The 14,659-nt window shown below is 41.8% G+C and overlaps 1 protein-coding gene across 1 annotated transcript in view; it reads right to left on the bottom strand.

Moving 5' to 3' along the window:
* LOC122795949 (transcription factor TFIIIB component B'' homolog) overlaps positions 1-14,659 on the bottom strand; it is a 700,162-nt gene that overhangs the window by 463,670 nt on the left and 221,833 nt on the right. Inside the window, exon 4 of the mRNA XM_044064432.1 lies at positions 5,506-5,716. Coding sequence (XP_043920367.1) covers positions 5,506-5,716 — 211 coding nt within the window. The remainder of the gene's footprint in view (positions 1-5,505; positions 5,717-14,659) is intronic.

The following is a 14,659-nucleotide window of genomic DNA, read 5'->3' as shown; positions in this document are numbered from 1 at the left end:
AACTCATTAAACCTTTTTAGGCGCAACCTGGATAAAGTACAGTTGTGTACACTTACCATAAATGTAGATGCTAGAGTGTATTCACTGTTGCAGTCATCACATTTGGGTTATCTGCCTGCAGCCGGCCTGAATACCAGAGTTTTCGGATTTCTGCGTCGGATGCAGTCGCTTCTTCCATGACATCAGGTTGTCAGGGGTATAAAACATGCAGCCAATGCCATTACATCAATTTTTCTTGCACCAGATGTAAAGTGCCCCCACAATAGGAAGCAATTATATGGTATGAACACCCACAAAGAAAAAAGCAAATACACATGATATATATGCTAAACAAGAAGGAAAAGCAAAAGTCAAGAGAAGTCAGGGGGCTGGAGAGAGGGTAACCAGGACTGCAACAGTGAATACACTTGAACATCTACATTTATGGTAAGTGTATACAACTGTACTATGTTCTTCGTGTTTCACTGTTGTAGTCATCACATTTGGGTTGATTCCCAAAGCTAAGGAAGGGTGGAGGTAGTTAAAGAGCATTAGGGCTAGCAAATCAGGCCCTGTAAGACTGCTATGGCAAATCCAACTCTGGCTTTAGAAAAGATAGGCAGGTGGTAATTCTTGGTGTAAGTATATACTGAGCTCCAGGTAGCAGCTTCCAGGATTGTCCCTTGTAGGGACTCCTCTGAGAAATGCCATTAAGACTTAATGGGGGAACAAAACAAACAGGTGAGGTTTTAGACCAAGTTAAATGAGAAATCTGTAACATTTTTCCAGTATGCAGTGGAACAAACCATATGAACCAATGCTGATTACTCTAACTGTAGGCTACCATAACCAGCATCATAGAAAAATAACAAAAGATGTATCCATATGCAATGTATGGAAATATCAAAAGATGGAAGGATCAAAATTTCAAAACTAATGTTTGTGTTGTGAGCAAATTGCTCACCCCTCAGATGTGGTGGGTGGAGGGGGTGACAATGCCACACAACTGCTAAACTGTTGAACAATCTGGGAGGTTGCACTGTGATGCACAACTCTGGGGTGTAATGTATAAAATTGTCCTCGATTTTGGGCCTATGTACCACCATTACATTTGGATTAATTCAAAAATCTTGCAAAAAGACTTTGAAAGGTTTGCCCACAGTAGTTATAGCTCAAATATAGTCATACATGTATTCTAAGATCAAGTTATGGTGTTTTAACAATTTTATCAGTATATAATTTGATTGTTCTTATTTAATTAAAGTGATTAGGTTTAAGAATGTAAAATCGTACAATGCATGCCATGAATTCATTCTGCTAAAGTCTGCTGTAACCGAAAGAAAGTTCACTGTACAATAAAAACGTCCAGTGTTTCCGTGGTGATTTGGGTATAACTAAGTTATTTTCCCTTTTTGGCCATGGTGGTGAGGTGGAAACTGTCTGACATTTGAATGCAAAAAACAGTGAAATACTATTAGTATGAAGTCACAAAACATTGACATATTCTACCCTACTAAAAATTCCATACATCAGCATTTGATGCTGATAAGAAAAGGGTATCTAGTAATATGTGTAGGGTGTTGGCTTAGCATATATGAGTAATGTATGCATTTGCCCCTTTCCAAAGTGGATCAGTGTTTTCTCCTTCCTCCACCAAACTGAAAAGTATATCCCAGGATCTATCTTGTCTCGTCTCCTCCGTTTTTCTCCCTTTTTTTTAATCGCCTACCAGTGGACCTCTTACATCTCAATATCATTCTAAGACAGTTTGCCATGAAAACAGAAGTAAACAAATGTGCCTTTTTCCTGAATGGATAGATAAGAATACATTCATAAGACCATGAAGACAAAATATTTAATCATCCTTCTATAAACCTAATCACAAGCCCTGCAGTATATATGTGATACACCTAGCCCCTTCCTGGAAATAAACCTGCCTTTCTTTCACTGAACTTGAAACTATCACTGACTTCCTAACCATATTCTCTAACCCTATGTCTAGTATTGCTTATCCAAAACACTGACACCGAAATATACATTTCAGCTGTTCTCTAAACCCAAAACTTGCCTTCACTCATTAAACCTAATACCTAGCTTTCTTCCCTGTCCCTAAACCTAAAAGTTCAATTTTCTCCACAGCACTTATCACAAACCATAGTCCCTAATGCTAAATACTCCAGTCGCCCGTAATCCTGATGCATCATCTCCTGGTCCTTCCAGCTTGCTTCAAATCCCTCTTCATGGCTGCCACACTTATTCTTTACCCCAAAAAAGAAAGAAAATAAAGGGAATACCTTCAAAACAGGAGACTCCAAAAATAAAAATAAAAAAAAGAAAGAAATTACAACTTTTACCACAGAAACTGTTAGCAGATTATCTCCACCAAAAAGCTGATAAAACATGAAACTAGGTTTTTGATTGGTTTTCAACAAATGCTCATAACTTCACAAGTTTAAGAAAGGGACTCATCATAAGATGAAGAGAAAGACTCTTCTTGCTCTTCTGGAGTTTGAGGCAACGGGCCTAAGAATGCAGGCCTGGGGCTCAAGGTTGGCAGAGCAGACGGGGCCTGTGAAGTAGTATGCCCAACGGCCATGAAGGTCTGGAAAAGGGATTGGAAAATGCTTGCCAATCAGGAATACCCTCAGCAGAAGCAGAAAAGTGCTTAGTTTTTTGCTTCTTTTTGAGTGTGGGCATCCTAGGTCTGGTCTGAGGAGGCGTAAGCCAAGGATCCAAGGTCAGAGTAGGAACTGAGGATGTGTCCTCAGTAATGGAAGCTAGCACTGAGTGTTCGGGTGAACCTTGTCCCCCTCCCCCCAACACTGGAAACACACGTCAGTATAACCTCCATGGATGTGCCGGTTGGAGAAACTAGAGGGGTGTCTGAAACGGAACCGGCTGAAGTCGCCAAAGCCATGTGATGTACCTCAGCCCCTAGATCGGTGGCTGGCAGGATGTCCAAATCTTGAGGCGCAGATGCTTTTTCAGGCCTTGAAAGTTTGGCCTTTTTCTTAGGCGGTTCAGCCGATACACCAGGCACTGCTTCCATACCCAAGGCTATTCTTTTAAGGTGTTGGTTCTCAACAAAATGATTAAGGTCAGCTAGACAGCTGCATAGGGTGTTTGGAACAAATGAATGACAAACAGAGAATGATTTGTAGTCGTGGGAAAACCCTAAGCAAAACAGGAAGAGGTCGTGGCTTTGTGAGAGACTATGTCCGTACTTAAATTTTCCCTTCCTAGATGACATGGATGGAATCAGCTAACAATTAAGCAAAGGACAGCAACCAAAACTAGAAAAAAATAAAGGCTCCCCAATGAGGTACTTACCTTTTTAGATGTCTTTGGCACGGAGCAAAATGAGCAAACTGATGTTTGCATGACGGCAAAGATGTTCTGAGGTCTGTGCGTGCACACATCACATTTATGTCTCTCAGTTTATGGTATCACACACCATACAGCAGCCAGGCTAAGCTTTTGTATATGGGATGGATGTTTGGGTCACCTCAAGTGGAGGATACCTGATGTTTAGAATACTGCAACATGAGAACAGGAGGACATACTATGGTAACCAAACAGATAACGTTATTAAGTTGGAGTCTTGGTTTAGAATTGTCAAGACACAGTAACACTAAACTTAAGACATTTCTAACAACCAAAAAAGCAATTACATTAAAGTGGAAATTGAGTACTAAACCGTTGTAAATGAAGTACTGAACACTGTATATAAAAATAAATAACTATATAAAAAACAGATATGGTTGCATTATAAGATGAAAGAAGTAATTTTCACAAACACAAACTATGCATTTTGGAACAAAATACAAAGTAATGCTAAAGTAGATGATCAAGTATGAAAAGAATTATGTATATTCTGCACATTTCACACTTGGCTAACAGAACATCTGCAAACAAAGAGATGTATCCCTCCCCTTATACAATCAAACCAGATTATTTCTAGACTTAGACTGCACCTTGATATCCTCTCCACGACAGCCAAAAAAGGAAGTAGACAAGAGAGACTTCTAGTCAAGTCTTAAGCCTTCCATGAAAGTGTTAAACTTAATGCAAAGGATGGAGACAATCTCATTCCTCATAAACAGGGAATTAATGGTATACAGGAGCAGCCCTGAGTACCTGCACTATTGTAACATCTTCCAGTAGACATTCTGGGGCACTCCTTGCACAAGACAATCAAGGGTATGTGACCTTGTGTATTATTTGTCTGGTCCTCTCTAGATTCACAAAACACATGGACTCCACCAATAAACTCACATGATCGTCTAATATTTGTGTAAGGACAAAGTTTATCCACTGTTTCACTGTTGAGACTAAATCCACTCAGCTCCTACTCTATCAGTGGCTCAAGCTACTGGACAAGACACCTTTGCAGCACCTTGACATAGTGATCAGTCTATAAATGAAATACACAAACTTCCTTGTCCCTACTTCTGAAATGAAAAGCTCTTCCTCAAATTGGCTAATCCAGCGGTACTGTCCCAGCCTTCCATGCAACAATGAAAAGGCATACTAACCATGACATTACAACAGTAAAAAGAGGCATACTAACCACAAAATTCAAACAATGCCCAGTGCCTTCAGCATTTCACATGCATATGGAATCCAGAGTGAAAGCAAAAGTAAACAAAATGTGCAGTGCAGCAAAGAATCAAGAATATACAGATGGGGGTTTTCCGCAAAGAAACCTCACACAGTTGGCATTACACTATGCCATCCAAAAAAAGGAGGGAGTAGTAGAAACAATCATCTCCTAACACCAATGAAATGATAGCTGTATCCCCTCTGGCCCACACCCCTTACCCAACATTTTTTTTTTAAGCAAGGAGATAAACGTTGGAATGAATGGGCCTATAAGAATAATGGCCACTGGAGACAAGCTGTCAGAGACCACTGTAAAAATTGCATATTTTTATTTTAAAAAGTAACAGATTTTCAACTCCTGAAAATATCTGCTTTCATCAGGCTGACAACAAAATCGAAATCAGTTCCTTTCCATTGTCTCTTTCACCTTCTGCCCCCAAATCATATTCAGCACCTTTCTTTTTCTAATAGAAGACATAGCACGCACTTTCCATAGTTATATTTTGACCTTCAATTAATCACTTTTTTTACATGAAAAAATATGCCACCAATGTACACAATGCCGCAGAGTCACTCTGCAACTGGCACTCACATAGGAGTAAGCAATCACTCATATATTCCTTAAATCAGTAACTGCAGTGCCTTGACAAACATCAATTTCTTCCCGAAGAAAACAGGTTGGTAAAATGGACAGACAGTTCACCTACAAGTCAGTCTTCTATAAGGCAGAAAAACACACAGCAGACACCTTCAAAATGAAAATATATTCTTACATTTTCTTTTATTAACTAAATTGTATATTGTAGCACCCACCATAGAAACAATGCACCACAATGTATTATTAAAGATGCTCTAAATCATTTAAAAACATTTAAGTCAAATAGAAATGGTGTTTTTAAGTGTTACTTTTAGGATATACTGTACCTCTGGCTCACACTTCAGCTGTTCCAATTTCTTCCCTTCATGGCTCTCTTCTTCGGTCTTTGTCTCCACAGAATCCTTTTGTGAAGCTTCTCTTCTTACAACAGCCCTACTTAAGTTGGGTTTTGGCCTCTGGAATCGACTTCTAACCAGAACTGCAGGTTTAGTACCAGGTGTTTTATCCTGATCTAGAGGAGAGGATTGATCCAGACACCTAAGGAAGAAAATGATAGATTTACAATACTATTACAATGGAGAAAAACAACCTCTTTTGCAAAATGCAGCTTTATTTTCTTTCAGAGTGGCTCAAAACTCGTTTATGTCTACAACTATGGCATTTATGATGGAACAGCTGTTTTGATGTAGCACTTTCAAGCAAAGCTCCTTCCCATTACGCTTAATCTTGAGACAATGTTGAGGAAAAATTCTCTGAAGTCTGCTTGAGGTACAAAAATACCTATGCAAACACTTCCAAGCAAAAATCATAAACCTTCTGGACATCACTGCATAACTGGGACCTGTGCAAATGTCCTCTTAGTGTTTCTTTGTATAGTGACTTTGCATTCTCTTATGGTTATCATTCATTTTATATGCCCTAGTGATTATCCCTTTAACAGAAAAAAGAAGTTATGTACTCACTATAATGTTCCATCTGGGTAGTTAGACTTCATTTGTCAGCAACCTATGGGTTCCAGATCCGATATGGATCTGAGCCGGCAGCTTACCAAGCTAAAGATCTGAGCTCCAAGCTCCTCCCCCTTACCCATACTACACTGCAACCTCCTTCCAATCCTCAGATCGAGTTTGCCACCCATACACGATACACAACCACCTAAGATACCAAAAACCTGACCCGAACACACACAACAGGCTCGTCAGACTCAGAACATCAAGCCCAAACAGAGAAATAAACCACCCAGGTCAGGAGGAAGGAGGGAGGGAAGGTTGCCGACAAAGTCTAACTACTCAGACGGAACGTTATTGTGAGTACATAACTTCTTTATCTGAAGTAGTCAGTGGCGTAACTACGTTAGAAGCGCCCTGAGGCAAACTTTTCCTAGGTGCCCCAACATCCCCCCCCCCCCCGGGAACCCAAGCCATCGAGATGACCGAAGCCAAAGAAATCACATATAGTAGCACAAAAAATGCTTTATAACTTCCTACTAATAGTTGCATTAAAGACTTGTTTTATATCTTAATATTGTATGAAATAACCGAAGCAACTTAAGGTCAACATGTTTTTCTTTTACTGAAGATTTAATTTTAATTGGTGGACCACCAGGGTGGCTTGCTTTTAAATTTATTATATTTTGGTCTATATGGGTCTGACAATTCTATACATCTATTTGTGTTTGTCTAATTATAAAACTACTTTGTGAATGTGATGTTATACATGCAATATGAAATTTGTATATACTATATTTTTATCCTATCCTAAATTCTGTACTATATTGAGTGTTTTTAATGTTCATAATCAATACTGTAGACTGAATACTGCTGTTCATATTCAAAACAATATAATTGTACTGTCTTTGGAGCTTTTCTCCACTAAAGCGGGCTCCTAGCCCCATCAGACTTTCCCAGTTAACAAATGTAATTAATTAAGTAATTAATTAATAAATAAGTGAATTTTGAGACTTCATCATATAGTTTTATATATATGCACCAAGTCATAATACAGAATGGTTGGATTCTAAAACAAACTATCCTGGACCAGTATCTCAAGCTATAAAGTCGAATGTTAAAATAGCGAATGTTCATAATCAGCGAATTTGGCGTATGTCGAAAATATGTCAAATTAGCGGTTATGAAGTTGCGCTATGTAATGTCGGGTTTGTGTTTTGTTGGTGCGTGGTGCCGTGTTTGGATGTAGGTGTTATGTCAGGTAAGTGAGTGTTTTGTAAGGGTTTTGAGTGGGAGTTAGAGTGTGTGTGAGGGATTGGAGAATGTGTGTGTGTGAGTGAGCTTTTGTGTAGTGTTTGTGCGATCTCGGAGTTAGTATATATAAGTAGGGGGGGTGTGGGGGGCAGCCCATGGGGAGTGCAGGGGGCTTGCCCCCATGTATGTGTGTGTGAGTTGTGTATGTGTGTTGTTTTTTTGTTTATGTTGTGATGTGGTTGTTGTGTTGTATGTTTAGTGTAGTGTGTGCAGTGTTTTCGGTTATGTGGTTTCGCGGTTTTTGTTTGTCAGTGTTTTATGGATTCGGTTTTATAGTCTCGAGATACTGAAATTCGATATTTCAGCATTTCGAGGTTATAAAGTGAATCCATATATATATATATATATATATATATATATATATATATATATATATATATATATATATAATGCAGTAAAACCAAACAAAATACCCAGTGGTGCCTTCAGATGGCTAGGTGCACTCAGTTCAGCACAAGAATACAATAACTCTCACACACAAACTTGGCAACTACACAAAACAATGACTCTGTGACAATAATAAAATACCACATCCGGAATGCCATTATACAATGCTGAGTTGACAGCCATAAAGCATAAAATGTAATAAATGTATTAAACGATAACTATGTGCAAATAATACATAACTACATATTGAATGGTACAAAGTGGAAATTCACCAGAAGCGGGGACCAATTAAAAACATTTAAAAATATTCTAGACCATCCTGAGAGGAGTACATATGTACTCCCTTGTCATTGTTGAGTGACTCACTATGGCAGTGAGACTATTATGCTAACTTGCAGCTACAAACTCTGGTGCTGCTTGGCTTTTGAGGAGTGTGGTTACCTATCACACACCAGTATGAGCAGATTCTGTCACTGAAAAGCTTTATGGGAAGCTCAGTAAATTACTTATGCTTCTGTTATATTTACAGCACATCTATTGTTAACTTACTTGCTTAGTCAAATTAATTCCTGTCTTGAAGCTCTTCTCTTGTTTTGAATAGCTGTTCCATTTCATTGAATTATATTTCAGTGTTTGTAAGGTATGCATATGACAGATTACAAAACATTGTAAAAACCTAAGAGAAAAGAAGTTTCATCTTTTTAAATAGAAACAACCTCTTTTGCAAAATGCAGCTTTATTTTTTTTCAGAGTGGCTCAAAACTCGTTTATGTCTACAACTATGGCATTTATGATGGAACAGCTGTTTTGATGTAGCACTTTCAAGCAAAGCTCCTTCCCATTATGCTTAATCTTGAGACAATGTTGAGGAAAAATTCTCTGTAGTCTCCTTGAGGTATAAAAATACCTATGCAAACACTTCCAAGCAAAAATCATAAACCTTCTGGACATCACTGCATAACTGGGACCTGTGCAAATGTCCTCTTAGTGTTTCTTTGTATAGTGACTTTGCATTCTCTTATGGTTATCATTCATTTTATATGCCCTAGTGATTATCCCTTTAACAGAAAAAAGAAGTTATGTACTCACTATAATGTTCCATCTGGGTAGTTAGACTTCATTTGTCAGCAGCCTATGGGTTCCAGATCCAATATGGATCTGAGCCGGCAGCTTACCAAGCTAAAGATCTGAGCTCCAAGCTCCTCCCCCTTACCCATACTACACTGCAACCTCCTTCCAATCCTCAGATCAAGTTTGCCACCCATACACGATACACAACCAACCTAAGATACCAAAAACCTGACCCGAACACACACAACAGGCTCGTCAGACTCAAAACATCGAGCCCAAACAGAGAAATAAACCACCCAGGTCAGGAGGAAGGAGGGAGGGAAGGTTGCCAACCAAGTCTAACTACTCAGACGGAACGTTATTGTGAGTACATAACTTCTTTATCTGAAGTAGTTAACTTCATTTGATCATCAACCTGTGGAATAGAGTCCCCGGCTACCCGAAATCTTGGGAGGCCCTTAAGGAAGGATATTCTGGAGCACTGCAGAGCCAAAGGAAGCCCTTCCTCTGGACACCATATCCAGGTTATAATGAGTAATAAAAGTGTGAAAGGAAGCCCAGGTAGCTGCTGAACAGATGTCATCCAGGGAAACTCTAGACCAGAATGCAGCAGAAGTAGCCATAGAACGGGTAGAATGAGCATGAACCCCTTCTGGTTCTGGTAATCCAAGTTGTTTATAGGCTTCTAAAATACAAAGCGAAATCCATTTAGCGAGAGTCACCTTTGAAACTGGTTACCCTAAAAAAGGTTTAGCAAAGGAAACAAAAAGCTGATCAGATTTACAGAAAGGCTTGGACCTATGTAAGGAAAAACGTAACTGCCTGCGAAAATCCAGCAAATTAAGTTTATATTCCCCTTTATTTTGAAAAATAGGGAAAAAAACAGGCAAATTAATAGACTGATTAATGTCTGACTCCGAAGCAACTTTCGGAAGAAAAGACGGTTTTAGTCCTGAGAGACACCCTATCCTTATGAAAAACTAGGTATGGGGGTTTCATACATAGGGCTTGAAGCTGCGACACTCTCCTGGCTGAAGTGATAGCTACCAGGAAGGCCGTCTTCCATGACAAGAATTTCAGGTCAACTGATGCAGCGGGCTCAAACGGGGGCATAACTAAGGCCTGAAAGACCAATGTCAAATCCCATGGAGTGGAAGGATTTTTGATAGGAGGTCTCAGCAGAAAATACCTTTAATAAAGGTCTTGTAAATTCTGGCAGCAGCTAGAACACCAGAATTTTCTCCTACATGAAAATGGGATATAGCCACCAGCTGGACTTTCACTGTGGAAGAGCTGGCCCCTTGTTGGAAAATATGGGACAAAGTCTAACCGCTGGAACTGGAGTGGTAAAAGGATCCAGATTTCTCTGAGAAGCCCAAATGGAAAAACGCTTCCATTTACTACTGTACGTTTCCATTTACTACTGTACACTTTCCTGGTAGAGGACTTGTCTGCCGCTACCAGAATGGACTTAACTGGGGAAAAGATACCGGGAGTCCTGGCAGCTAATGGAACTGGAGCAACCAAGGTGTGAGCTTGAGGCTGTCCAGATTCGGAGGAGGAATTCCCGAGGGATGACGAATGAGATCCGGAATGGGATCCAAAATCTAGGGCGGAGCTAGAAGATGAGACCATAGGCAAGGGAACCAAACTTGACAAGGCCAGAATGGGGCTATGAGGATAACCATGCTCCCAAACAGATGAGCCTCCTGTAAGAATTTTGTCATGAGAGGAAGCGGGGGATATGCATAAAGACGACCAGGTGGCCAAGCATGGACAAGAGTGTCTCTGGGGACTTCCCCCATCGGGGGAATCAAAGCGAAAAACTCACTGCACTTCACATTGGACGGCGATCCGAAGAGATCGCAGCAAGGCTAACCCCCACCTGAGGAAGATATGTTCCGCTACATAAGGGTTCAGAGACCACTCTCGTAAGGCAAAAGGATAGTCCTGCTCAATTTGTCTACTAAAATGCTGGACCAACCCGGGATGTGCATTGCTATCAGAAAACGGTTGGTGGAGATCGCCAATTCCCACACACTCATGGCCTCTCGACAAAGTGGATAGGACCTGGCTCCCCCATTTGTTGATGTACCTGACCACTGACATACTGTCTGACGGGATCGCAATAGTTCCCAGAGGAAGAGAGGTATGAAGGGCCTACAATGCTAAAAGGACTGCTCTCATCTCTAGAACACTGACATGCAGAACGGTCTCGCTTGGGGTCCGTCTGCCTTGGACAGTCCTGCCCAAGCAATGCCCTGCCCACCCTAAGCGGGAGGCGTCCGTGGTCACCATGGTTTAGGGCGGAGGCGTAACAAGAGGGCGTCCTGCTCGCAGATCCTGGGATTGAAGCCACCGCAGGAGAGAAGCTTTACACACTTTGCTTAGAGGAATCGGAAAGTCTAGAGAACACTGAACTTGTAATGTCCACTGTAACACTCTCATATGCAGACGTGTACAAGGAACCAAATTTATAGCCGCTACCATGGACCCTAGGGCTCTCAGGACTAACTCAGCTAGGGGTGCAGGAGTCTGAAGAAGCACCAAGACATGAAGGGCCAAGCTCCAAAGTCTGTCTGGGGTCAAAAATATCCTGGCCTGAAGGGAATCTGTTCTTGCCCCTATGAAGTCTAGAATTTGAACAGGTTGGAGAGAAGACTTCTTGAGGTTTATTGTGATACCCAGTCGATTCGACAACGGAAGAAAGGAATTTTTGGCTAGCACAAGTTGATGCCTGGTGGGAGCGGTGAGAAGCCACTTGTCCAGGTACGGGAAGACTTGAATGCCCTGAAGCCTCAGGTGGCCCGCTACAACTGCATGACCTTGGTAAACACCCTGGGGGTTGGGGTGAGACCAAAAGGTAGGACCCTGAACTGGTAGTGACTGGCTCCTAGCCGAAAGCAGAGGAACCTCCTGGATCGCCTGTCCATCAGAATATGGTAGTACGCATCCTTGAGGTCTATCGAGCACATCCAGTCTTCCTCATGCAAGAACGGCAGGATGGATTGTAAAGTGACTATCCAAAACATCTCCTTGGCAACGGACAGGTTCATTGTGGACAGGTCAAGGATTGACCTTAAGTCCCACGTCTTTTTTGGCATCAAAAAGAACCTGGAATAGATGCCTGATCCGGACTGGTCTGGGGGCACTAGCTGGATTGCTCTTTTGTCTAGCAGCTTTTTTATTTACAAAGCTGCCACCTCCCTTTGAACGGGTGGGGATGTCTGGGAGGCGCCTTGTGGATAGGGGACTGTTTATGAAGGGAATAGATCACCCTCCATGACCCAAGACCACCACTCCACCTTTCTGGAGACACTGAAAAACATGAAGGTCCTACTGAACACCCTGATATTGGGCAATTTCAATTACCCTACCATTAACTGGGAAAACTACTAGAGTACAAACTCCCAGGCCCAGCGCTTCCTGGAATTCATCAACTCAAACGCCCTGGATCAGCTGGTAAACTCCCCTACCAGAGGTGAAAACATATTGGACATGGTCATCACCAACATGGGTGACAGGTGTTCCACACCGGAGGTCAATCCGTCACTTGTTAGATCAGACCATAAACTAATCACTCTGGATGTCCACACCCCACCACCACCACCCCCAACTAAGGAAACCATAGTAAAAAACTTTTCTAAAGCAAACTTCACCTTACTTAAAACAGAGGCGGCAAGTTTCACAGCCCCCACACTAAAGGATAATGCTGCCCAAGATGCAGAAACCTTTACAAATGCATTCTATGAGCACCTACAAGGATGAATGGCTTGTGCCATCCCTAGAAAAACCAAGACTCTCCTCTAAGAGAAGGAAACCAGTCTGGAGGACCCCTGCCATAAACAGGCTATACAATAGGAGGAGGAAACTAGTTCAGAAAAAAAAAAGCAAATCCCAAGAAGGAAAGACATCCCTGATCAGTATCTGTAAGAAACTAAGGTCCCTCATAAAATCGTCCAAAGCTAAATTCGAAAGAAAAATAGCCAAGGATTCAAAAGATAAACACAAAGCCTTCTTTAGCTATGATGAGACGCTAAGTGGAAACTTGCAGATATGCACTGAACTAGTGCAAAATAACACAAAATATACTGAACCTACTGATACTGCCAACATCCTGGCAGATAGATTCAGTGCAAACTTCACCCCTCTCTCAACCCGAAAAGGGCCCACAACAATACCAGAAAAGTGTAGTGCTCCGGAAATCAGACGCACAGGTGAAAACAGCCCTTTCAAAAGCCAAAAACACAGAACAAACTACAGAATGAACTAACCCCCCCCCCACCTAAACACGATGTTCAACCTCAGCCTCTCCATAGGCTACGTGCCCATAGAATGGTGCACAGCAAGGTTATTCCACTTCACAAAGGAGGGGCCACAACTGAAGCCTGACTAGCCTAGTCTGCAAGGCTATGGAGCGCATCATGGAACTCATTAAAAAAGACATTGGGAACCTCCAAACACTTGACCTGACCCAGTTCAGCTTTAAGGGCAGATCATGCCTACTAAACCTGGTAGAGACTTCTTTGAGACAGTCACCAAGGCCATAGACGAAAGAAAGGTGGTTCACACAGCCTACCTTGACCTCACCAAGGCTTTCAACACCATTCCCCACTTTAGTATTACAGAAAAACTCACCAGCCTGAACATAAACCCCTACATCACGAGATGGGTTGCCAACTAGGTTACAGACAGAACTCACACGGTAAGAATAGCGGGCTTCAGGTCTGACTCTAAACAAGTCAAAAGCAGTGTCCCGCAAGGCTCAGTCCTGGGACCCGTACTGCTCCACATATACTTCTCAGAAGTACAGGCAAACACAGGAGGACTATGGCTAACTAAGTTTGCCAAAGACTGCAAACTGGGAGCCACAACTGACTCTCCGGCTGACACGGACATCCTCCAAACGGCCTTACTAAGACAGATACCTATTGTCAAAGTCACAGCCTCAAGCTAAATGCCAAAAAATGTATAGTCATCCCGTTTGGGAAAAACAAAACACCCATGAATTACCACACAGGTGGCAGCCCCCTTAATACAGAAGGGGTAATAAGAGATCTGGGGACCCAGGCAGATAGAAATCTCTCCTTTGACAATCATACTGCCAAAGTAGTTAGGAAAGCCTTCTATGTGGCCCATCTAATTACTAAAGGGTTCTCATCAAGAAATAAAGAGGTTATAGTGCCCCTCTACTCGTCATTCATCTGACTCATCATAGAGTACAATGCCCCATTTGGGATGTACCTCAGAAGACACTTCCAACAGCTGGAAAGACCACAAAAGTACCTCACCAAGAGGATTACTGGCCTCAAACCTATGTCCTATGCAGCCCGACTGAAAAAACTCTGGCTGTACTCAGTGGCATATCGCTTACACAGAGGTGATCTCTGTCTGACTTACAAAGCCATGTCCAACTCAGAATTGATGGACATGCTCCACCTAAAGAAATCCAAGTCACTGCGAGCCACATGCTCTACAGAGCTAAACCTCACCACAACAATAAATAGAACATGCTGGAGAGACAGATTCCAGTCACAGAGACTCCCCATGCTTTGGAACAAAATTCCAAACTACATTTGGTAGAGCCCCTCACTAACACTCTTCAAGAGAAACCTTGACAAGTGGATGGATAACACACCCCTGGGATCACTTCATTGGCTCTGCTTGACAGAGGATCAGTTAATCAATGGGGCGGCAAAAGCTGACACACACTGGCTAGGCTTATAAATGGCCTCCGACAGATAGCCTAGTACCTACCTAT

Source organism: Protopterus annectens, chromosome 2.part2 (assembly GCF_019279795.1).
Source record: "Protopterus annectens isolate FY-2018-M chromosome 2.part2, PAN1.0, whole genome shotgun sequence".
NCBI lineage: Eukaryota > Metazoa > Chordata > Ceratodontiformes > Protopteridae > Protopterus > Protopterus annectens.
Note: the sequence above shows the minus strand (reverse complement) of the source record. Positions and strands in the feature narration are given on the sequence as shown.